This window comes from Lutra lutra, chromosome 11, assembly GCF_902655055.1.
Source record: "Lutra lutra chromosome 11, mLutLut1.2, whole genome shotgun sequence".
NCBI lineage: Eukaryota > Metazoa > Chordata > Mammalia > Carnivora > Mustelidae > Lutra > Lutra lutra.
In genome coordinates, this window is record NC_062288.1 from 91,141,872 (window position 1) to 91,167,388 (window position 25,517).

At 42.3% G+C, this 25,517-nt stretch overlaps 1 protein-coding gene and 1 long non-coding RNA gene across 2 annotated transcripts in view; one reads left to right on the forward strand and one right to left on the reverse strand.

The window, feature by feature from the left end:
- Window positions 1-2,927: 2,927 nt before the first annotated feature.
- LOC125080618 (uncharacterized) lies at window positions 2,928-18,583 on the forward strand. The gene is made up of 3 exons (XR_007121430.1): window positions 2,928-3,060; window positions 16,657-16,710; window positions 17,711-18,583. It is a non-coding gene; the product is annotated as an uncharacterized LOC125080618 (long non-coding RNA).
- A 5,270-nt stretch (window positions 18,584-23,853) lies between these two features.
- SLC13A4 (solute carrier family 13 member 4) overlaps window positions 23,854-25,517 on the reverse strand; it is a 40,222-nt gene continuing 38,558 nt past the window's right edge. Inside the window, exon 16 of the mRNA XM_047694532.1 lies at window positions 23,854-25,229. Within this exon, the coding sequence (XP_047550488.1) occupies window positions 25,092-25,229 (138 nt within the window). The 3' untranslated portion in view covers window positions 23,854-25,091. The remainder of the gene's footprint in view (window positions 25,230-25,517) is intronic.

Sequence of the window (25,517 nt, forward strand, 5' to 3'; positions counted from 1 at the left end):
CCTAAAAATCTTACCTTTTGCACTCTGCCTGTTCATTTCTCCATTCCTGCTCACCCACTACCCTTGTAACCAATTATCTTTTTATTGTGTCCATAGAGTTGCCTTTTCCAGAACTTCATGGACTTGGAATCATACATGGGCTTTTCAGATTAACATCTTTCACTCAGTAATAGGCATTTAAGCTTCCTCCCATCTTTTCATGGCTTGATAGCATTTTCTTTTTCTTTCTTTCTTTTTTTTTTTTTTTTTTATTAAGCACTGACTTGTAGTCTGTTGTCTGGATGTACCACAGTTTTTTGTTTTGTTTTGTTTTGTTTTTTTAAGATTTTATTTATTTTTTTGAGAGACTGAGAGCACGAGAGGAGAGAAGTTCAGAGGGAGAAGCAGACTCCCCATGGAGCTGGGGCCCTGATGTAGGACTCCATTCCAGGACTCTGGAATCTTGACCTGAGCCAAAGGCAGTTGCTCAACCAACTGAGCCACCTAGGCACCCCTGTACCACAGTTTTTTAATCCGCTTACCTACTGGAGGGCATCTTGGTTGTTTGTATTGATTGAAGTTCAGATCTCTTGGGATTTAGATCAGCTAGAAAGGGAATGGAGCCAGAGGGGAGCTCACAGCTTATAAGAATATGGAACAGCTGGGAGACTGGAGATTTGGCTAAGGTCAAAAAATTGGTGGGGTGCCTGGGTGGCTCAGTGGGTTAAGCCTCTGCCTTCAGCTCAGGTCATGATCTCAGGGTCGGGCTCTCTGCTCAGCGGGGAGCCTGCTTCTCCCACTTTCTCTCTGCCTGCTTCTGCCTACTTGTGATCTCTGTCAAATAAATAAATAAAATCTTTAAAAAAAATGATAAAATAGGAAATAAGATTTGAGAATATAATACTTCAAATGTGGAGCAGGTCGAGTAGATGACCAAGTGTGGGTTATGAACATGGCGGTGGGATTTCTGAAGTGGTGTGAGGTTGAAGGTGAGGTGTGAGGTTGAAGGTCCCTGGAGGTAAGGATTCTGGAGAATACAAGTGTATGTGGCCTTGGAAGTCACCCGTGATTCAGCTTGGCAAGCCTGAAAAGAAGGCTGTTAGATGCCAAAGCCTTTGGTGAATGAGGGGACCACCTGGGAAGTCAGTAGATGAAGGCATCGTGAAGGGATAAAGGGAAGGCATTATTTTGGAAGTGTTTTCATCAGAGGACATTTAAGTAATAATCTCAAAGTAGCAAAAAGAATTCCCTTCCCCCCCCCCTCCTTGTGGTAATATTTGGGGGTATAAGAGAAAGAACCTTTGAAAAGACCTTAGAGGAAATGTCTTCCCTTTCAGGATTCATTAAGGTTTTATGCAAGGAACCTCAATAAATCCTGTGTTCAGAGGCTGCGCCAAGCACTTGCTGGCACTGAGGATAGAGTCATGAATGGAATGAAATTCTCATCTTCGTGTAGCTCGCAGTACGGTGTCTTGCAACTCAAAATGTTTCAGAGGCCACCAGTAGTAGCATCACTTGGGAGCTAGGTAGCAATGCGTGATGTCAGGTCCCCACTCAAGATTCCCAGGTGATTTGAATGCACATTAAAGTTTGAGAAGCACTGGTCAAGATTTGACTGAGTCTCATTTTAATCTAGGAATGTCAGAAAGTGAAGTGTGTTACAGCCATTTACCAGCATCTCCACCTCCTTGCCAGTCACTTTAGTTCCAAGAGAGCCCTCTTCTCTGGTTATAATTGAAGAGAGAGCACTTGACACTAACTTGCTCAATCAGCATTCCTTTCCCAGGTATTGAACATGGTAGGGAAGGTGATCCAGTTTTTCTATCATTGGATCATTTAATGAGTAAACTCTAGTGAGTAACAATGGTCATATTCTGGAAGGCAGAAAAAACAAAAGGCAAAATGAGAGAACAATGAAGCAGATATACAGAGAAAAGCAGAGATGGAGAGAAAATGCTGCTTAGTTCTGGATACCTTTCCCATTCCCCATCGTTGTCCTCTGTATCTCCATAACATACTCCCATATAGTTTACACCTATATGATTTGGTTGTTACAGGTTGGGACCAGATTTCCACTTAATATAACAGATAAGGGTGAACTCAGAAGGCTGAGAAGAAAGAAAATGAGGTCTTGCTTTGGAAATGTGTGTGTTAACGGAGGTCGTTGAATGATTTGAAGACCAGGAGCAGGAGGTGGCCCATAGTATGAGAGGGTAGCTCTGTGTGGAGACAGGATGAGAAAAGGTCTTCTAGAGCTCACTGTCCACCCCAGACATGTGACGAGCATTTTTTGATTCCTCACGTTGTCTCATTTGATTCATCCAGCAGGTCATCGGGGAGCTGGAATCAGCCCCATTTGCAGAGAAGGAAAGAGAGCCTGAGAGAGGTTAAGCAGCCAGGAATGAATTGGACACGGCTGTGCCAGTTTCCAAAGCTGTCTAGCTTAATCACTTAAGCCCCTAACCTCTATTGAAAGTGCTCCCTGCAGGTTACATGACACACCCGTGGCACTTTTGAAACCCACAGCTCTCCCCTCCCACAGATTCTGCGTGGGGTCTGGGTAGATTATGTTGCAAAAGCGCCACGGAGGATTCCGCTTTGCGTGGGAATGGGATCCACCACCTCTGCAGTCCTTCTAGGTGAGCGAATCCTAAGCCTGGCTATGCATCAGAATCGTTGAGGTGCTGGGAGTAATCTAGATCCCGGGACCGACCCAGGTTTACAGTAGCGGGACTTGGGGACTGGCACGTCCTGGAATCTGAACCATCAAACCTGTCCGTCCAGGCCTGCCTGGGACTTGAGGTTTCTCCCCGCCCCGCGGGCCTTCTCTCCTAGTCGGCCAGCCCAGGAGGTAATTCCGGGGCTCTCCGCCAGGGGGCGCCCGGGCGCCGCGAGCGGCTTTCGGTGAGGCGAGGCGAGGCGAGGCGAGGCGAGGCGGGAGGGGCAGGCGGGGTCGGGCGTGACCCGGAAGCCCACGGTGGGTTCCGCCCCCTCGCTCGGGGAGAGGCAGGCTCGGACCGGCCCACCGAGCTGCCGCCGCCCTTCGTGCCTCTCCTCGCCGACGCCATGCTGCAGTTCCTGGTCAGTGCAGCTGCCCTGGAGTGGCGGGGTCGGGGGTAGTGGTGGGGGTTGGTTCGGGGCCCGGCCGGCCTGGGTCCGGGTTTCGGGGGGGTCTGGGCGTGCGTCCCGGTCCGCGCGGTGCCTGCTCGTCGCCTGTCGGGGGGGGGGGCGCGGGGTTTTGTGTGTGCGAGGCCCAAGCCCCTTTGCCAGTCCTTGTGGAGTCGTCCGAGTCCCTCAGGCGTGGAGGTGTCGGGCGGGCATTTTCGCAGCCACTGCTGTGCCGTCCCGGCGGGCACTGTGGGACGCCCGAGTGAAAGCTGTGAGGGACGCAGATGACTTGGAGGCGCCCCTCCCATGCCCTCCCGCCCGCACACCCCATCCCGGCCTTGGAGCCCCGCGGGAAGGTTTTCTGGGAACGTGGGAGGGCCGGCCGCGAACTCGAAGTTAGTAAGCCGCCTCGCGAGGCGGAAGCACAAGGTCAGAGCTGGAGGCTCGGGGAGCCCTCGTCGGGCCTTTTCTAGCTTCCAGACTTTGAGGGTGGCTGGCGGCTGGCGTGAGTCAGACCCTGGTGTGCACGGAACGCCTGCAGGGGGCTCATTTTGGCAGGGGTGGGGGGAGTGTTACTGTGAGTAAATAAACTCTATCGCATGGCTGTTTATTTCGGTTAAAAGCTGGCTTTCTGGCACAGCGGGTTTCCGGAGGGCGGGCCGAGCATTGCCAGGCCAGAGTCTGCCTTGCCAGCGTTTGAGGCTTCCGAACTCGATGCTTCCTCCCTCTCGTTCGATTAGGAGGCGCGCGAACGTTCCAAGTTACCTTCCAGGTTATCTTCCACATTGAGTGCTCTGGGGAGGAGACGCTTTCCCGAGTGTTAACGTTCTTTATCGAAGAGAATTTTTTAAAGTGTCCCCCCCCTTGTCTTTTTTGAGGTGGTAGTTGACTTTTTAAAATCCTCAGAGGGAAAGAGGTAACCTTGACTTACATCGCCCAAGTAAGACGGGGCTGTTACTTTGCCTCTGGAAGTTTTTCCAGTGCCCTAACTAGGTGTTAGCTTAGGAGTCAGTAGAAATAATTACTGTCTTTTAGTTGGAGGAAACAGGTTAAAGACAGTGTCAGTCTCAGAGAGTGAGATGATAGCGTTGAGCCTAGTATAGCTGTAGCGCGTTGACAGACTGGGAGGGCATTGATTATTATTATTTGTTTTGTAAATCTTTTTTTAAGATTTTATTTATTCGATAGAGTGGCAGAGGGACAGAGCATAAGCAGGGGGAGAGGGAGAAGCAGACTCCTCCGTGAGCAGGAAGCCCTTTGAGGGCCTGGTTCCCAGGACCCTCTGATCATGACCTGAGCCAAAGGCTGACACAGCCGTCTGGGCCACCCAGGCGCCCCTGATAATTACTTTGTAAGTGCTTTTGCGGAGTGAATTTACTTGGTTTTGGAATAAGCTTTTGCTGTGTGTAAATATGCGTGACCTGATTTGAGAATTAGAGTCCTCAGCATTGAAGGCGAAAGGCTGCAGCCATTCATTAAATTCCTAGCTCAGGAGTCGCTGGAACAGGGATGTTCTCGCGTCCTCTTGTTCCCCCATCTCCTCACCGCATCTGTTGGAAGAAGCAGGATAGTATGACCTTCTCACCTTGGTTCCACCTCTGTCGAATGATTCACTAATTCTGTGAACTTGGGCAAGTCATTCTCTTGCTTGTAGCCATTTGATTTATAAAACGAGTTGAAGCAGGTGATTCCTGAGTTGTCCTCGAGCTTTCAGCCTGTGGCCAGCTGTCTTGTCCTAGTACTTACGAGGTCAGACGTCTGGGTTCCAAGCCCAGCTCCATCGTTGGCAAGCTGTGGGAACTCGGGGAGGTCCCTTGAATTCACTGTGCTTCAGTTTCCGCAAATGAAAATGGGAACCTACCTCATGGTTTTGTTGTGAGGAGTAAAAATGAGTTACTACATGAAGGTGCTTTAGAGAATTTAGTAAGGAGTCAGGTAAAATTCAGTTTCTCTTTTACAAGATACCAGCTAAACTCTGATACGGTTTCTTCTCAAAATGGGGGTTCCTTTGCCCTCAGGAAAGTAGGCGATGGCGACGGGACAAGTTTTGAAAGGTTGAAATTATTACAACTTAAGCCACAGTCATCCCGTGTTTTGGAACTGTCCAGGTTGCTTCCTGTATTTGTCGCTTCCTGGAGCTCTATTCCAAACTACCGCAGCCGAATGGGCTGCTTATCTTCTCCTTCCTTGTCCATTCCTCCGTGGATTAAAATATTCGCCCATCATCCCTGTCCCAGAAACCTGTTCCTGTGGTCCTGCTGCTCTTCGCTTTTACTACAGTGGCTTCTTTAAGGTTTCGCTACAGGTTTTGTAAGGAAACTTCGGACGCTTTTGAGGGCAGCCTGACAGGACAGGCACCGCTGGGAGCTCGGTGTCTGCTGCCTGTCGGACTGTCACTGGCTGTTGCTGGTCACCTTCTGAGGTGGCAGCTCTTGGTGCCCTTTATCACGACCTCCTTAATCCCTCCTCCCTTGGCTTTTGGATCCTCCATCTCCATATTTTCTGACATTCTTTAACATTACAACACATATGGATTTACCTTCACAGAAGAACCCGTGAAGGTGACTGGCTCGGGTGCTGGCCCCTCCAAGGGCTGAGGGGATCAGTATCTTGGTGCAGCAGCTGGGAAGGGGCCCTATCTAATCTCGCCCGTTTGTGCTGGCTGCTTTTCCCTTCTTTGAGTTACTAGGTGTTCCTCAGGGCTCAGTCCTTGACTCTTCACTCTTTTCTTCAAACCCACCCTCAGGGAGTGTGTTTCTTGTCATGCTGCCACCTTCTCCTCTTTGCTGCTTCCAAAACTACCTTGTGTCCCGTTTCTCTGAGTTCCAGTTGGCTGTCATTAACTGTCTGCTGAACATCTCTCGTCATCCCCTTTATCTCAGATCCAGCACCTCTGGACCCATTACCTCCTCTGTTCCCCACGCTGCAATGCATGCCTCACACCTAACTTCTCTGTTCTGCAGTCCTGGCTTTCTCAAATTTGAAATACTGACATAATCCTCGATTTATTTCTCTCCTTCATTCTCCATATCATTTAGCTGCTATGCCTAGCACATATATTTCCCTGTGTATTCTTGAGCAAGTTACTTATCTGCTCTCTGCCTCAGTTTCCCCAACATAAACTGGGCAATAATAGTACCTGCTTATAATGCTGCTTATAAGGCTATGAAATTCATTCATGAAAAAGAGAATACTACCTTGCACACAGCTCTCAGTAAATGTTAGCTATTGTTTTAAGCCATTGGGTCTTCTGTACTCACCTTATGAGAGTTACATCTTTATGTTCCTGCTGCCAGGTTTGTAGAGTAGGTGTCTTTTACTCCACTGTTGCACTAACTACACCAGCCTTGCTGGGGTAGGAATGCGGGTTTTGAGTTGGAAGAGTTGTTTTAGGTTCTGTAGTTCTGCTAAGATGCTGACATGTCAGTTTCCACTACTAAGGGGGCATCCGGTTTATGTTTCATCACCTCCCATTGAAATAGGTGCTCTAGTTCCTCAGATGATCTATATCATTTTTGGTCAGTATCTCCCTAACTAGTTCTTGGTATTAAAGAGCAGTTCTAATCCACATAACAACCCTGTACATATTTGAAGAGCATCTTGGTACCTCTCTCAGCCCCCCTGACCCCCATTAGTCTGTTCTTTAGACGATACATCTCTGATTCTTCCATCCATTCTTTATGGTTTCAGGTTTATTCCGGTTAGCCTTCTTTCCCCCACATATTATAGTTTTTCAGTTCTCCCCCACTTTTCTTTTTGAAACATGGCACTCCCGCTCCAGTCTGATCAGCCATAGAAAAGTAAGGCTGTCTTCTCTAGTTCTCTGTTTCCCTTGATGCCTTTGGTGTTCTGTTCAGTCTTGCAGCTGCCAGAGTAATCATCTAGTAGTAATTGTCTAATTCACATGCTCAGAAACTGTCAGTGGTCTTTATGTCCCTGCACATCAGATAGTAACCACTTGCACTTGATTTTAAAGATTTGCTCATCTGACTCCATTTTCCCTTACTACTGCCCTTTAACACATCTCCTCTATTTTAGACTGACTAGGCAGGCTATCTTACCAGCCTGGACCACCGATGGACCTTCCTGCCTTCAGACCTTCCCATCTGGTTTTCCCTTTGTCCTCTGTTTTTTTGCCTCCCCAACTACTCTCAACTCCCGTGTTTTCTCAGGAGCTTTTCTTTTCATAAAGAAAGCTCATGGATCACTTATGATCCACCTACCTGTTAATTTACATCTTAAATGTCTTTCATCAGTGTTTTATTGTCTTCTCAGTAATAGTCTTTTTTTTTTTTTTTTTTTTTTTTAGTATTTCCAGGTACTTTTTAGTTGTTGTGAGTGGCATCCTTTTTTTTTTTTTTAAAGATTTTATTTATTTATTTGGCAGATAGAGATCGAAAGTAGGCAGAGAGGCAGGCAGAGAGAAAGGAGGAAGCAGGCTCCCTGCTGAGCAGAGAGCCCGATGTGGGGCTCTATCCCAGGACCCTGGGATCATGACCTGAGCTGAAGGCAGAGGCTTTAACTCACTGAGCCACCCAGGTGCCCCGTGAGTGGCATCCTTTTTAAAATTACATTTTCAAATTTGTTGCTGATGTATAGAAATGCTAAGTTTGGTGTACTGATTTTTGTATCTAGCAGTCTTACCTATCTTTTAGCTCTCATAGTTTGTAGATTGACTTGGAAGTGAATGACTGACAGGGTGCCTGGCTAGCTCAGTGGGTAGAACATGCAACTCTTGATCTCTGGGTTGTGAATTTGAGCCTTACATTGGGCATAGAGCTTAGTTAAAATAGTTTTTTAATTAAAAAAAAAAGTTGGGCACCTGGCTGGCTCAGTTAGAGGAGTGTGTGGCTCTTGATTTTGGGGGTCATGAGTTTGAGTTCCACATGGAGTATAGAGATTAAATAAGTAAGACTTTTATTTTATTTTTTTAAAAAGATTTTATTTATTTATTTGACACACAGAGAGAGATCACAAGTAGGCAGAGCAGCAGGCAGGGGGTGGGGGGGGGGATGCAGGCTCCCTGCTGAGCAGCGAGCCCTATGCAGGGCTCGATCCCAGGACCAGAGATCATGAGCCAAAGGCAGTCGCTGAAGGCAGTTGCTTAACGATTGAGCCACCCAGGCGCCCCTAGATTAAATAAGACTTTTTAAAAAAATTTTAAAAAAGGAAGTAAATCAATGAATGCAATACTGTGAAGGCAGTCATATCTCTGGTGAAGGCAAAAATGACAGTTTTGTGTTCTTTTCCAATTCTTGTCTTTCTCGAGTTAGGACTTCCAATAGGAGAGTGGATATCCTAGTTTTTTCTGCTTTTAGTGGAAATGCTTCTCAGGTTTTTGTATGATGTTTGTGTTTCTGGTATTTCCTAACATTAAGGGAATTCTCTTCTATTTCTTTTTTTTTTTTTTTTTTAAGATTTTATTTATTTATTGGTCTCACAGAGAGAAATCAAGCACACAAGCAGGGGGAGTGGCAGGCTTCTGCTAAGCAAGGAGCCCGATCAATGTAGGACTAGATCCTAGGACCCTGGGATTATGACCTGAGCCAAAGGCAATCGCTTAACATACTGAACTACCCAGGCGTCCCCTCTCTTCTGTTTCTAGTATAAGAGTTTTTGTTGTGATTGACTATTGAATTTTATCATGCTATTTCCCCCTCTGATGATAAATGATTTTTCTCCTTTAATATGTTCATACAGATTATGTTCAATTTCTAACATGATGCCCTTGAACTATGCGGCCCATTCAGACCATCATTTGGAGATGTGGTGCTGTGTTTTGTTCCCTGCACCTCCACTTGTTTTAGTCTTATCTTCCTAAAATAGATCATAAATTCCAGGGGAAGAAGCAACATGGCTTATGCTTAGATTTCCCAAGCACATGGCACTTAGCTAATACTGTGTGTTGATTTAATTAGATATTCCTTCTTTACTTGATTACTACTCTTAGGTATTCATAAGATACCTGAATATTTGAATCAGCTTCTTTGAGAACAGGCAGACCGGTTCTACCTGATTGACCTCTTTCCAAAGTGTTAGAGCTATCTTTTTCATGAATGTCCCTATTTAATTTACTGGCTCCAAAGAAGAATTAACAGCCTCCTCCTTTCACTATCTAAGGAAAATTATTGAATATAAAACCAGCCTTACATTTTAAAAATGCACATCTCTGTGGTGGTAGTAGAAGAGATACAGGTTATATCCTCAGCAGGTTTTTGTTTTAATGTATAGAATATGGGTTTTATTATTACTTGAAGCAGATGTTAAACACAATTTCTTTGCAACAAGTCTGAAACGTTTAAAGACTAAAGACGAATTTTTTTCTTGCCTCCTTGGAATGAGCAGTCTTCAGATAGTTTCTGTAGGTCTCTCGATTTAAATGGAGAAATAAAATTATCAATTTATTTTTTTATTAATGTTAGATAATGTATACTTCTGGTTTTCTTGTCAGTGTGTAGCTTTTCTCACCTGAGACGATACAACATTTTTAGGTATCCTTTTGAATGCTAGTTGTAGCTATATTTGCTAAATAAAATGAGATTACTTTTATTTTTTATTTTTAATGAGATTATTTTTAGATTTCTTAAGCCCTTCTCAATAAATATGAGATGGTTCAGATTCTGTGTCATAACTTGGGTTTGGGTGTGTACTCATTGAAAATGTAATTTGATGAGTCTTTCAGAATTGTTAGGTAGTATTCAGTTGGGGTTATTGCCAGGATCCATCCCTGGGTAAAAATTGTAGCTTTATTTACTAAATGACAGATGTAACTTTTTGATTGGGGAAGAGATTGAACAACAAATGATAAGAGTCAGATTGCTCTGGAGTTAGCTTTCTTATTTTTAAGACTTGGTGCTTCTTTATGTTGATACAGTGTTGAGATTAACTTGCTCATGTGTCCTTACATAAAAAAGAGTTGATTTTTTGTGGTTTTCATACACAAAGCCAACTGTTTACCTCAGTGGTCCTCATTTTTTTTTTTTTTTTCAGTCTAACATTTCCATTCTTTTTAAACATTTGTCCAATCTGGAAACCTTGAAGTTGTCTGTGATTTCCAGTTTTATCCCATATAGCTGATATTTTACCAAATATTAATGGTTTTTTAAAAAATATTTTTTAAAGATTTTATTCATTTATTCACGGGAGACCTGGAGAGAGGCAGAGGGAGAAGCAGGCTCCTCGAGGAGCAGGGAGCCCGATGCGGGACTTGATGCCAGGACTCTGCAATCAGGACCCAAGCTGAAGGCAGACGCTTAACTGACTGAGCCAAACAGGCGCCCCAGAATATTTTTAAGATAAAATATTCGTCATACAACTCACCCATTTGTAGTGTAGAATTCCCTGGTTTCTTACATATTCACAGAGTTGAGCAACCATCACCACTATAATTTTATATCCAATATTTCATTGTCCCCCAAAGAAACCCCATATCCATTAGCATTCGTTTTTCATTCTCCTCTTCCCCAGTTTTGGACAACCACTAATTTATTGTGTGTCTTTATGGATTTACCTATTCTGGACATTTCCTTTAAGTGGAGTCATATAACGTGGTCTCTTCTGACTGCTTTTCACTTAGAACAGTGTTACCAAGGTTCATCCATTTTATAGCACGAATTAGTACTTTCATGGCTGAATAATATTAAATTGTATGGATATACCACATTTTATTAATCCATTCACCAGCATATAGGCATTTGGGTTGTTTGCACCTTTTGGCTTATGGCTAATCTTGTGAACATTTGTGTACAAGTTTTTGCGTGGATGTATGTTTTGGTTCTCTTGAGTATACACCCTACAGTAAGATTGCTGCATCATATGGTAACTGTACGCTTAACTTTGAGAGATTGCCAGACCATTTTCCAGTGTCTCTACGATTTTATATTCCCATCAGCAGTGGAGAAGGTTCCATTTTCTTCACTTCCTTTTCAACACTTTTTAACTAAAGTCATCCCTAGTGGGTGTAATATGGCACCTCATTGTGGTTTTGATTTGCATTTCCTTAATAACTAGTGATATTGAGCATCTTTTCATGTGCTCATGGGCCATGTATATCTTATTTGGAGAACTGTCTGGGGCGCCTGGGTTGCTCAGTTGGTTGGGCACCTGCCTTCAGCTGAGGTCATGATCTTGGGGTCCTAGGATTGAGTCCCACTTCGGGCTCCCTAATCAGCAGGGAGCCTGCTTCTCCCTCTCTGGTTCCCTTGTTTGTGCTCTCTATCAAATAAATAAAAATAAAATCTTAAAAAAAAAAAAAAAAGAAATGTCTATCAAATCCTTTGGTCAGGGGTGCCTGGGTGGTTTAGTCAGTTGAGTGTCTGCCTTTGGCTTGGGTCATGATCTCAGGGTCCTGGGATCAAGCCCTGCATCCAGCTCTCTGCTCAGTGGTGAATCTGCTTCCCCATCTTCCTCCCACTCTGTGATCTCTCTGGCTCTCTCAGATAAATAAATAAAATCTTAAAAAAAAAAAATCCTTTGCTCAGTTTTAAATTGGGTTGTCTTTTTATTGTTAGGTCATAAGGATTCTTATATTCTGGATCCAAGTCCTTTATCAATACATGATTTGCAAATATTTTATTCTATTCCATTGGGTTTTTTCATTTTCTGGATGGTATTCTTTGAAACATAAATATTTTTAATTTTGATGAAGTCCAATGTGTCTCTTTTTTTTGGTCACTTGTGCTTTTGATGCCATATTTAAGAAACTGTTGCCTAATGCAAAGTCATGAGATTTACTACTTTGCTCTTACAAGAGATTTATAGTTCTAGCTTTTACATTTAGGTCTTTTTTTTTTTTTTTTTTTTCAAGATTTTATTTATTTATTTGACAGAGATCACAAGTATGCAGAGAGGCAGGCAGAGAGCGAGGAAGAAGCAGGCTCCCTGCTGAGCGGAGAGCCCAATGCGGGGCTTGATCCCAGACCCTGGGATCATGACCTGAGCCAAAGGCAGAGGCTTTAACCCACTGAGCCACCCAGGCACCTCTACATTTAGGTCTTGATCCATTTTGAGTTAGTTTTTGTTTATGATGTGAGATAGGGGTCCATATTCACTCTTTGGCTTGTGGATATCCAGTTGTCCTAGCATCATTTCTTGAAAAGACTATTCTTTTTCCATTGAATGTATCAGCACCTTTGTTAAAAATCACTTGACCAGGGGCACCTGGGTGGCTCAGTTGGCCTGTTGACCCACCCAGGTCATGATCTCCAGGTAATGAGATCGAGCCCCGTGTCCTCTGAGCTCGGTGGGGAGTCTGCTTGGGATCCTCTCTCCCTTTGCCCTTCCCTTTTCTTCCCTTACACTCTCTCTCTCAAATAAATAAGTCTTTAAAAAAAAAAAAAAGTCCTTTGACCATAAATGTAAAGGTTGGTTCCTGGACTCTCCATTCTATATCATTGGTCATCATTGATTTTTATTTTAATTGTTATTTTATTTTTTAAATTTATTTTTATTTTTATTCCAGTATAGTTAACACACAGTGTTATATTAGCTTCAGGTGTACAATATAGTGATTCAGCAATTCTGTATATTACTCAGTGCTCATCTATTTCACCCATTTCCCCACCCATCTGCTTTCTGGTAACCATCAGTTCTCTATAGTTACGAGCCTGTTTTGGGGATCATCATTGACTTAAGAAGAAAAGCAATTTAGCGATGTTTGCTCACTGTCCCCTATGCTACCACACTAATCTGGGCCTTCCCAATCTGTACTTAGTAACTGTTCAGCCTTTTTTGAGTACAGTTGGTAGGTGAATACTTCCAAAGCAGTGCTTTCATCGTGTTGTTGATGGTAAGGAGTAGCCGTTGGCTTGATATCAAGGTTACGTTGGAACTAAACTACTTTGCCTGTTTTGAGGTCCCTGAGCCAGCCCTACCCAGGGCTCGATACTTGTTTCTCTCCATTTCTAAATTCAAGTCCTCTCCTAATCAGTCCTATTTCTTTTAGTCATCACCTCCTCATTCATACCTTATGCCTTGATTCTCCACGTTCAGTTCCCTTCTCAGTTTAAATTTTTATACTTACTCAGCATAATTAGAGGCTTTAATAAATTTAGGTACATTGATCTCTTTCAGATATGGTTTCTTAGAAGAATCACTTCTATTTCATTCATGTGACCACTTAATGCATGATCCATTTCTAGTTCTTCCTGCATCTGTTACATTCAGGGTCCTATACTGGCTGCTGCCTCATATAACTATTTTATGTATCTATAGCTTTTTTCCTACACATTCCTGTACACTGAAATATGTAGGGACTGTTTTAAAATCCTTTCAAAGGGCTGAATATGAATTTATTTTTAGTATATAAGGGTCTTCAATCTTCTAATCAAAACCTTTGGGGGCCAGATGTATTTGAGAGATTTTTTTAAAAAGATTTTATAAAGGTTTAAGCTGCATATACTTATTATTTAACCAATAGCACTCTGGGATAGCACTCTTTAATGACATACATTAAAATATTTACTGTTACACATATTCTCCAGTGGGATGTAGGGCAGAATCCTTTGTTTAAAGATTGCTTTTTCTGTAGCAAAAAGTGAATATTCACACTGAAATGTGATAGACTATAAATAGTATCATATCAGTTCTGGTCAGGTGTGATTTTGCTGCCAGTTGAATTACAGTGAAACAGTTTGAATAGAGTTTTGCCTTTCAGAAGTGTGGATAATGGATTGAAGAGCCTCACCGATTTTACCTGTACGGTACCTGTATGGTGTAAATGTAGAGATGGAAAATTCTGTCTCTTACGTGCGCTGCCCTGACCCAGTCTAGACTTGCCTCCTGTGTCTCTTAGCTGCAGCCTCTTCCCCCCACCCATTTGTTCTCAACCACTTTGCTCAGGTCACTCCTGTGTCCCCACATTTGTGATGTCTTACCATTTATTGTCTGCAGTGTGCGTGTGAGAAGTAGCCACATATTGCTAAAGTCTCAAAATGATTGTAGAAGGAATGCGATAGTCATTTGTTTAGTCAGTGACTGCTGGGGAAGTCATTCCCTTTTCTCTACACTGCCTTCTCTGCAGGGCCTACTGGGGGCAGGGGGTCAGTGAGTTGGAGGGGGCACCATGGAGGCTTACAGCTGTCTGGATGGACGCCTGATGAGGCGTCCAGGTCTTGGCCTGGAAGAAGTTAAGCAATCTGGGCCTGCAGGGAGGTTGCAGACTCATTCAAGGCCTTCTATAATCTGGCTTCAGTCTAACTCGTTAGACTAATGAGTCACCATTCCTCAGATTTATGTTTTATGTTTTTTATTAGATTAAGATGTTTTCTCTGTGTAAACTTGCCTAGTGAGCATCCCATGGATAACATATAAATGGTTTTCTGGCTTCCTGCATTTTCCTCAACATTCACTTAATATGTGACATTTCTCTTATGTTGTGTATTTAATTTTACAATATCCCAGTGGTAGATCTGGCAGTGTTCTGAAACTGGAATTGGATACCACTTGTCTAGAGTCCCGTAGTTTTTGTTTTGTTTGTGTTTTAAAATAACTTCTATTTTTTCATGTGCTGGTGAAATTGCCAAAGTGAAGCCATATTTTTATGTTGAGACACACGTGGTTAAGAACCAGGAATCCTAGAATGTTGGAGCTGGAAGGAACATTGTTTTTGTTATTGTTGTTGTTTGTTTGTTTTTAAAGATTTTACTTATTTATGACAAAGAGATCACAAGTAGGCAGAGAGGCAGGCGGTGGCGGGGCGGGGGTGGGGTGCCGGCTCCCTGCCTAGCAGAGAGCCCAGTGTGGGGCCTGATCCCAGGACCCTGAGATCATGACCTGAGCTGAAGGCAGAGGCTTAACCCACTGAGCCACCCAGGCGCCCCAAGAACACTGTTAGTATAATGTTTTATAGAACAGGAAACTCAAATCAGCTACAGCTACCCAGCTAGATAGTGAGTAGTAGAACCAGAACTCTGTTTTTCTTGAGAATTTATACCTTTCTGTTTTTTCTGCTTGGTGTTAGAGCTAAAATTCTCAGTTGATCATCTACCCCCACTCCCCCCCACTCCCCACAGTTCTTACAAGTAAATTTAATACTCTTTCGGATTTGGAAAACGGTCTACCTGGTTTCAACCCACAGGAGTAAAAAAAATCATTTTGCTTCTTGGTGCCACCTTGGTAAAACTATTATTTGAGAGAATGTGTCTAATTAATCAAATTATTAGAAAATGGACTCTGATTAGAGAATGGATAGCTGCTTTTATGTTCTTAACATCAACTAACAACCAATTTAAATTGTGCTTTTGGTATTTAAAGCTCAGGAAGGCTTTCCCTATATGTTTCCCTATATGTATCTCTGACTTGAAGAGAAGGTTCGACCACATTAGGTAGAACTGACAGTGTTAAGTGCCACGTTTTTCTGTTAAGCTCTGCTATTTATTGAATAGGAGAAATGCTGATTAGAGAAAATGATTAAAAAAAAAAGATGCCAGTTTGAATTTATGAAATTAGAAATTAGGTGTCCTGTTGGAGATTCTTAATTATTGGAGGAAAAGACCCCAGGGAGTTATGGATCATTAGAACTCGAAGTTTAATGAGCTTTGGTTTGTTTGTGGTAAATTGAGTGTTTTAAATTTTCATGGAACAGTTTTTAAAAGTTCAGGAAAATAGTTGCCCAATGGCATAAGCATTTATAGTTCTCTAAAAATCATGCCTTTCTCTCCTCACTGAGTAAGAGCTGGTTAGGGAATCTTTGTCCCCCACACGTCTTAAGCTTTCTGCCCATCAGGTTACATCCACGGCAGAGTGCTAAGCCATATGCTGTCTCAGTTGTATGTCAGAGTTTCCCATGCTTTTCTGTCATGATACATTTTCATTTTTGAGTGAGAATCTAATTTAGGTCTGTGTTCCTTTGTTATGAATGACCCTGAAAAAGTCACTTCATTACCCTGGCCCTCAGGTATGAAGATAGTAACTGTGAAAATGTCTCCATTGTCCAAGATAATAGAGCTTAGCTGAGTATTTTTTTTTTAATCGGATATTTTTTATTTGATGTAGTAACAATACTTATAACCAAAAAAGAAAGAGAAAACAAATTACTTTTAACAACAAAATCATCAATGTGGCTTGAGTTTCTGGAGCTGACAGTTAAGTATTTATAGAGGTTGTGAGGGGACAGGGAGAATCTATGGTAGATTTGTTTGGTGCTGCCATTTATTCTCACTTTTGTATGCTCTTTAACCTTTAGGGAGAGTATTCCTATATTTATTTTACAAAAAACTGAATCTCATACTGTCTAGCCCTAGACTGGAAACTGGGGTCTTTTTTTTTTTTTTTTTAAAGATTTTTATCCATTTATTGGCAGAGAGATGCAGTGAGAGAGGGAACACAAGCAAGGGGCAGTGGGAGAGGGAGAAGCAGGCTTCCTGCTGAGCAGGGATGCGGAGCTTGATCCTCGGACCCTGCGAGCATGAGTTGAGCTGAAGGCAGATGCTAAACCATTAGGTGCCCCTGGAAACTGGGATCTTGAACTGTCTTGAGCTACTTCAAGACTACTGTCTGTATAGTTTGGTTTGGTATCAGATGGCACAGAACTCGGGATCCAGTATAACTCTTCCTGTTCTATTCTTTCAGCTTGGATTTACTCTTGGCAACGTGGTTGGAATGTATCTGGCTCAGAACTATGACGTAAGTGACCGTATCCATGTCCTCCCCGATTCCATGTCACAAATTCGTATTCACTTGTCTTTGTAGAGTCAGATATGCCCTCCATGGTAAATGAAGTCCATAGATCTGAGGAAAATGTCCTGAACTTTGTAGAAAGATTTTCCGTTGTTAGAAAAATACATCTCACAGAAGCATCTGTCTTCCATATCACCACAAGAGGGCAAAATTCCATCAGTTTAAGATGTTCTTGTGATCCTGAGCTGTGTTTGTTAGCCCAGAGCAATTAATTACTAAGTTAGAGTCTTCTTACAATTCTATGGAGAATTCTGTGATAAATGGGAATTTAAAGACTAATTGGATAATCTTTTTAGCTCCTTCTACATGGTAATAATGGTAATAATGACTGAGAACTTTAGTGGCAGATCTTTATAATGCAGCTCAGTTAAGGAGGTCAGAGTTTTGTGAAGTGGGAAGTTATATTAGCTTCATTTTATAGACAAGAAGTTGAAAACCAGCTGACAAAACTGCCCATGAATGGGGACTCTGGAAGGGTTGTTGTAAAGAGAGGGAAAGGAAGGAAAAGGCGGGAAGAGGAAGGAAGGGAAACATGATAGTAACTTTAGATTTTTTTGTTGTGAAGCTTTTCATGTGACAAAAGAAATTCCTTATCAACCTTCACTTGAGTTATATGGTTTTCTAGGAAGGAGCTTTATTAATTTATATCATCTTTATTTATATGTACAGCTTCTACTTGGCACTGGATTGAGGTGCTAAGTGAGTTTATAAAGTAGAAGTAGAAAAGTAGAAGTCAGAATATAGCTTCCAGGGAGGGAGCATACATTACTTGACAACTCCTGAGATCCTCCTTATGCAGTTAGGAGGCCAAGAAATTCTATTTAGCCGGTCACTTTCAGAGAAAAGTAAACACTTGTACAACAACCCTTTCTTGTTGAACGAAGAAAAGTAAAAGACTATTGATTAGGTAGATGCAAAATTACAATAACCTTTTCTCTTTTTAAAGATACCAAACCTGGCTAAAAAACTAGAAGAAATAAAAAAGGACTTGGATGCCAAGAAGAAACCCCCTAGCTCATGAGGCGGACTCCAGCACTGCCTTCTGGATATACCGATTCTGCTGTTCTTGAGGGCCTCCTTACCATCTGAACCAAAAGTTTTTGTTTTAAATTACAGCCTCAACAATTTTCCTGTTAGATCCTGCATTGCCTGAGAGCACAGATGGGGCCACAAGTTAAGAACCACCCTTTTCCAGCTTCCTCACCTCGTCCCTTCCTCCTTCCAGCCACTTGAGACGGCATAAGACTGGAATTATGGTGCTAGATTAGTAAATGTGACCTTTAATTACTAGTCTCTCCTTTATTCTTTGGAATTTCTACTCTTTTCTAAAGAAAAATTGATGAGTTTTGTATAGCTGTCCAGACATAAATAATGCTGATTTCACAGTTTAGCAATTATAATGGGTGTTTAAACATTTGGTACTAAATTATGTTGTTTTAAAGTCATTAAAATTAAAGCCCAGAAGCCAGTCACTCCTGAATTTTCCACTTATTTTGTGCTGTTGTCAGGCAGTTCCATAATTGCTAATTTAATCAGTAAATCAATTTATTACTCATTAACTAAGAAACTATACTCTGGGAACTCTGTCAGGAACTAGGGAGTTTAAAAATATGTAAAATAATGGCCTTTATCCTCAGTAGACTTCACAGTCTAGTATGCATGTTTTCCTTAATTGTGTCTTTGATTTGGCTCTTTTCCCTCAAAAGAATCCTACTTATCTTAGGGGTTTACAGGTGCATTTGACGTTACATGACAGATAAATGACAAGTTGTAAAGGAAGTTTTATGCCTCTTCACATTAAAAATGTATTTACAGTATATCTTTATAGCGATTCTCGTAAGAAACTTTGAGAGTTTTTTTGTTTGTTTCCTGCGATCAGAAATCACTATTGTATGTTGACCCATAGGTAGGGACATCTCTTAAGTCCCTCATTCAGCAGGAAGAAACTACTGAAAATGAGACCTTCACCCAATTGCCAAAGATTTGTTATTGTCAGTCTGTCAGGGTGGAACACAGAGGCCACTTTTAGGCCACGGGCTTGAGCAATAGAAACCTGAGCAAGGCAAAAGGGCCCACAGTGACCACTGAGCTGATGCAAACAGGCTCATTAAGCCATAGGCCCTAACTGACCAATGGGCTACTTAAAACCAGTCATGGTCCCTAAGATTGCCATAAAGGGAGAATTCCATAGTCCCTTACTTTGCCCTATGACTAGCCCCTCACCACCACCTCTTGGTAGATAGTGTCTCCTTTGCTGTCCTGCCCGTTGCTCCCTTGCAGTGTAATCAGTAAACTTCTATTGCTTTAAAAAGGACGAAAGAAAGAAAGAAAGAAAATCACCGTTATAATCTGTCAAATATATAATTAGTCCATTTTTAAAAATTAAATGTTTGTATACATCACTTTTCCCATGGGTCAGGATACAAAAGTGATTCAGAACAAAGGGCCTGTCATACTCCTGACCTTCAGTTCTTCCTGGAGGCAAGCACTGTCAGTAGTTTCCTGTATACTTTGAGAAGGATTATTTGCCTAAACAAATACATGTGTGTAAGGGGGTTTTTACACAAATCAGAAATTGCACTGAGTTCACCCCTTGCCCTTTTTTCCCTCCTCCTTAATGGAGATCATTCCATATCAGTATGTAAGGGCCAAGAAACCTCTTTCCCTTTTTTGGCTACATGAGATTCTATTGAATGGATATACCATAACTTATTTAATCTGTTACTGATGAATGTTAGATTTCCTGTCTTCTGCTGTTACAGTGATAACCTTGAACCTAAAGTTATACATATCTGTGCAGGGTATAGCTGTAAGCTAAACCCTAAAAGTGTAATCTGCACAAACTGTAGATAAAGTCCCATTTGATTGTGTGTTTTGTTTTAGGGACTTGTCAGGCAGCTCACTGATAATGCCATTTCTGAAGACATTTTAGCAGATATCAGTAAACTAGAAGAGTAATTTAGAGACACCTTATTTCAGACAGTGATGACATTAGTACTGTGTGATTCTAAAACAGAGGGGTTTTGCTGCTCTTTGGAAACAGGGTTCTCGTACATGGGTGTAGGTTTTATCTCTGGCAGCTTGTCCTGGTGTGTGATACCGATTAGCAGCATGTTATGGTTTGGCTTCACCCTAGAAGTGAGAGCATGGGCAAGGCACTTGTTTTTCTGATACTGTTGTATTCTCTAAGATGTGGACACAATATCTACCTCCTATGGCTCACACCAGAAACAGTTGAGATAATGTATGTGATGTGTTGCACAGTGCTCTGCAAATTACCCAATAAATAATAGATATTGGTTCAAACATGCTGCTTTTGGTCAGAATACTTTATTTTTCTGCAGTCACTTTTGGAACCAGTTTATGAACCATGCAAAATTTGTCATCCTGTGGTCACTCTCTTGGTTGCTGATGAAAATCTCTAGTGTCTACCTTGGTCATACCTCCTGGCTCACAAGATTTGATCTTGGATGAGGAAGTTCAGTAGAATGAACGACAGCCTTGAAGGATAAAGTTTTACCACCTTTGAGTGTATTGAAAATGCTGCAAGTTTTAGAAAAGGTGCTTCCAAATGGATTCCTTGTCACAGTTACAGTAGCATGATTGCTCTTGTGTGTCTCCAGAGTGGCTTTTTTAGGGATGAAGGTAACTTAGGTACTAGGAAATGAGGTGTCTCTATATTATACCTAATCTCATTTGGATGTAAGGCTTCCTCAAGAGTGATGGTCTCTTTCCCTGGCTACTAGGCTCATTTCCACCAGTGGAGCCATCCAGTAGCTTTGTTCTTGCTCTCGCCTTCATGTGAACTGTGACACAGTGAATACAGGCTGCCTTAGTGGTTGCTCTTCAGGAAAATTCTGGTTTCAGGTTGCAGCAGCAAAAAGGGGCTCAGAGTTCTCAGGCGAGATTATCCTCACTGAGATAGAGGAGGAGCTCAGAGCCATCACGCATTGTAGGGTGTAGTTGAAACTCTGTAACATGGGTGGGGGTTGCAGTGATTTTGACTGTGTAACTAAGAGTTGTGTTCCCTGGGGGTTTTGTTGGGACTTTTGGGTCACAAATCATCAGAGGGATGGGAAGAATCACCTCAAGATATACTCTTCTTCTTTTAAAATTATTTGAAAACTCCTGCTGATGTGATTTAAGAAAACTTTAGACCATGCCTGATCATAAAAGGAAGGTTGCCAACATGTACAAAATAAGACTTTAGGATTGATGTTGGGAACTTAATAAACACAGTGAACTTGAAAAGTTTATCCTTAAACCACCATCCTCCCAAGGAAAGGGAGAGAAAAACCCAAACAACTGTATTTAAAATCATCAAAAGGTGCTATATTTTAGGACTTACCAGTTGATGCCTTTAGACAATTCTTTTGATTTGGTGTTTTATGCAATTAAGCAGTGACCTGATTTAGAGGAACAATTCCTTTTTTTCTAACCCATTTACTCAATTTTCATTTGCAGGACTGTAAAAGTTATGATGTGTATTTTTTCTAGTTGTCTTGCATACAGGTTCGTAGAGCATATGTACACGTGTATAATGTTTTCATTTCCACTAAGCAGTTCACTCCCTAGATGCTCTGCTGGTATTTGTTTCTCCACTGAGGTCTCTTGCCTTTTTAGTACTTATGCTGTTACTCCCCCGGAAGGAACACCACAGACCTTACTGGAGCAAATGAGGCTTTTCTTAACTTCCCATCTTGGACTTTGCACACAGCATTTCCATTCCTTAGTCATGAATGAGTCCTTTTTTCCCTAGTGACTGTTAGGGCCTTGTGGACAGCAACAGGGTGGTGAAGGGAACATAAGTGTCACAGTCTTAATAGGGGAGTTTGTGACACTTAAGATTTTCATGTTTACCCTATACCTTTTCTAAATCTCCATGCATCATAATTTAGTCAAGTCCATTTTTTTTGCAAGGCACTGGGCAATGGCACAACAGTAGGGCTTCATGGAAATTGAACAGGGTGGGGCATTGCAAAACCTCAGTCGTGTGTCTGCTTGGATCACTGCCCGTGTGGCAAGGCCTTATGAAAGGGGCAGTGTGGTGGTGTCATTCCTGCATGTATGGTTGTACCAGCATTGGGACAAGAAAGAGTCACCATGGAAATAGCTGGGCAGTTGTGCTTTGAATTCATTTAGTGATGGCAGCCGCAGGATGGGTAATCTGTGTACTTGGGCCGTCTCAGGCCTTTGTGTGCCAATGGTTTGAACATTTTGCTATACAGAGAGTTACTCTGTTTAAATGTACTTTTTTTTTTTTTTTTTTTTAAGATTTTTAGAGAACGTGACAGAGTAAGCATGAGCAGGAGATTGGGGCAGAGGGAAAGGGAAGAGGCAGACTCCTTGCTGCAGGGAGTCTGACCTGGGGCTCCATCCCAGGATCTTGGGATCATGACGTGAGCCAAAGGTAGATGCTTAACTGATTGAGCCACCCAAGACCTCTAGATGTACTTTTTCAAACATGGTCCCTTAGTGTGAGGCCAGTGATGTTATTTGGTATGCAACTGAAAAAAAACAAAAAAAAACAAAAAACAGATTGATTCTGACATTTCTGAGGGAAAACTAGCTAGCTTTTATTTACTAAAAAATGGTTCATGAGTCTTTGCCATGTAAATCCCAATATAAAAGATTGTACCGTGTACTTCATGGGTGACTTTACAGGAATTTCGAAGGCAATTTTCAAAGGCAATTAAGCAAGTGTGATATATAATTGACTTGACAATAAGGTGCAACTATACTTAATGTCTTTGTTTCTCAGTCATCTATAAAATTGAGCTGGTATAAGATGATCATTACTGCTTTCCACTCATAGTGTTGTGATATTAGAAGATAAAAATCAAATTAGAATATATGTGCAAGAGACATAAGTCTACTAATACTAAAGAGAAGGCTTAGCTTTTGTCCACCAGTGGAGTGGTTTTAGATGACAAGGAGTTGTTAGTCATCTCTGACATTTCCTGTCACGGGAATGAGCAGGCTTGGCTACCCTGCACTCTGGCTTTGGGCAGAACGAATGTTGCTCTTGAGAACAGTCAGTAGAGCCGACTGAAATAAATGCCATTTCTAAACCAAGGGTACTAGCTCCTTGGAGAATGTGGCCACAGCCGCCCAGGGGAGTCATGCTCCTTTCACTCTAGGACTGAGTGAGGTTCTCAAATGCCGAACAGTGGCCAGGAGTTCTAAGTCACCTCTTCTTTCTCTTTTTTTAAATTTATTCTCCCAGAATCTTATTATTTGTACGTTTGTCTTGATGTCCCTAGAGGCTTGGTGTCTAAGTTCGGCAGTGGGTCAGACAGTTGAAAATTTGGCAGCTGTAACAATATGAGAACACCCTAACTCTCTGAACATTTTATAGCAAAATGCCTGTTGTAGAGATGCTGACTTGATCAAAGCAGCTATAGTGTACATAACACCAGTATTTTATTTGGGTTCAGTAGGTCTTTTTAAGGAGTCAGATAATGTGGCTTCATCCAATGGATAGGGCAGAAGCAGTAATATTCGTGGTTACATCTGGCCAGTTGTGCTGTGGTGAGAGCACGTGAGTGTTTGCTGGCACAAAAATTTTAGAATTCACAGATAACTTGATAAACTAAGGAGGTGACTTTATTGATAAGTTACTGTGTGGGAAAACTGCTATCAATAGTAACTTAAAATCAGTTAAAAGAATGGAGTAACGGTGGGATTATTCCTTTTTTTCCAAAAAGACTGATTTAGCAAGGAACTGGTGGTAGAAATCGGAAATATGTATTGCCTACAAGCCAGGGAGTATTGGGAGCTGTATCCAAGGACATCTGTCATGGAGAAAATGGCATGGTTTTTAGGAGGAAGCAGGAGGCCTTGATTTCCAGAGTGATTTTTCTCATGGGCAACATTTATTGAGTAGTTAGTTCACTAAATTGTATAAGTTGCTGGAGACTTTAAGGAACATAAGACATCTTCTCTCTCCTCAAGGGGCTCATTGACTTGCAGAAAGTGACAGATGGATTTGGAACTTTCTGTACTTGTCTTCTCAGGAACAAACTCCTTATATCCAGAAGAAAGCTAGTCAGTCATTAATAATACAGTGGTCTTAGTGATAGTTTTGGCCTCATTAGTAAGACAGCTATGAGTTTTTTCTCCCTCTCAACTGACCCAATGCAGTGGTATTGAGGATGAGAGAGTGGTAAGTGATGAGAGAGACAAGTATCCCCCGCTATCCAAAAGTAGAGCATTCCTATGAAACCTTTTGTAAGCTGAAATGGCATTGATCAAAGATGCAGTTACCATTCATTTATGTAGAAAAATATTTGAGCATTCACAGACCCAAAAAAGAACCTCTCTTAGACTCCTCTAATACCTTTGGACACTTTCTAACGGGTGCACAAAATAAAGCACAGATATTCACAGCTTTGGCAGCTGAATGCTGAGATGCTGGGTGTAGGTTCCCAGGAGGGAATACGGTGGCCCCACTCCAGCTGCTCAGGTTGTGCACTGCTCCTCTGAGGGCTCGCTGCAAAACCAGTGCTGAACGCTACTTGGACTTTTCTCATAAACCTAAAAATCCTCTTCAGATTTCTTCCAGTTAGCGAAAACAGGTACTAATGTAGGTCTTTTGTGAAAGTGAAGTGGTACAACTGGAACTTTTGAAAAGTGGGGATACCTGTACTAATTTCAATGTGCCTTCTTCCCCTTTGACCAAGAGAACCCTACTCACCCCATTCTAAAGGAGGATACTATTTCTTTATGGGAATTTGGTGCCAAAGGTAGAGAGAAGCCACCGAAGGGAGATGCTTAAGTAATGATAAAAGAGTACTGATTGCCACAAAGAGGACTTAATCAAGATTGCCTTTTTGTGGTGAGAGCTTAGGATGGAAACACTGAAGGGAAAATTCTGGGGGGAGATTTTCCTCCAAAAGAGGAAATGTAACTGGTTTCATTATTTGTGCGTAGGGAGGATGATTTGGATTTCCCCTCAGTTCCTAAAAAGTGGTTAAGATACTAAGAATAAACCTAGTGAGGCTAGTTTGTGAGGCTTAGCCTCTGAGGGGTAACTAAGGTTTTCTTCTCTTCCGGTCTTCAGAAAGAATTGGAGAGCTCAAGATAAAGGAAGTGAGAAAGACCACAGGTTTCCCTGAACTAGGGTGCTAAGGAAGGAGTGCAGAGCAGAAGGCACTAACATGCAGGCATGTGTTTTGGTTGTCGGAGGCTTGCTGCACTTCACTTGAGGTGGCAGACAGCAGAATCTTCTGGTGTCGGTTGTGTGCTCCTGGTGGCTTTCTTGGCCTCTTGGTCAGATTCTGGTAGGTGCTGGCAGCTCCTTCAGTTGGACCGTTTACCCACCTGTGTTAGGCCTGATCAGTGATGTTACTGACCTTCGCCCAGGCAGGAAAAGTGTCCAAGTGGAAGAGGCTAACACCCCATGTGTTGATGGCCACCATGACGATCACCAGGCCAATGACATTGACCCCCAGGCCAGCTTTCACCTGTAGGACACAAACCAGCCCACCCTAGTCACTGAGCAGGCAGTAGCCCAGATCCCCCAGTGCTACATAGCAGTGCCCCCCACCCAAGCCTTGGCCTTGATCTGTGCCCAATCACTGCCAGGGATCTGTAGTGCTGCCTCCAAGAGTGGCTCGGGACTGTGGAAGGGTGGGAGAGGCCCTCAGGACCATCTCCACTTGGGTTCTCACTCCCAAGTGGAAGTCTGGAAGGCACGTACTGGGAACACCAGGTCTTAGAATGTTACGAGTTACACTACACAAGGATCCTGT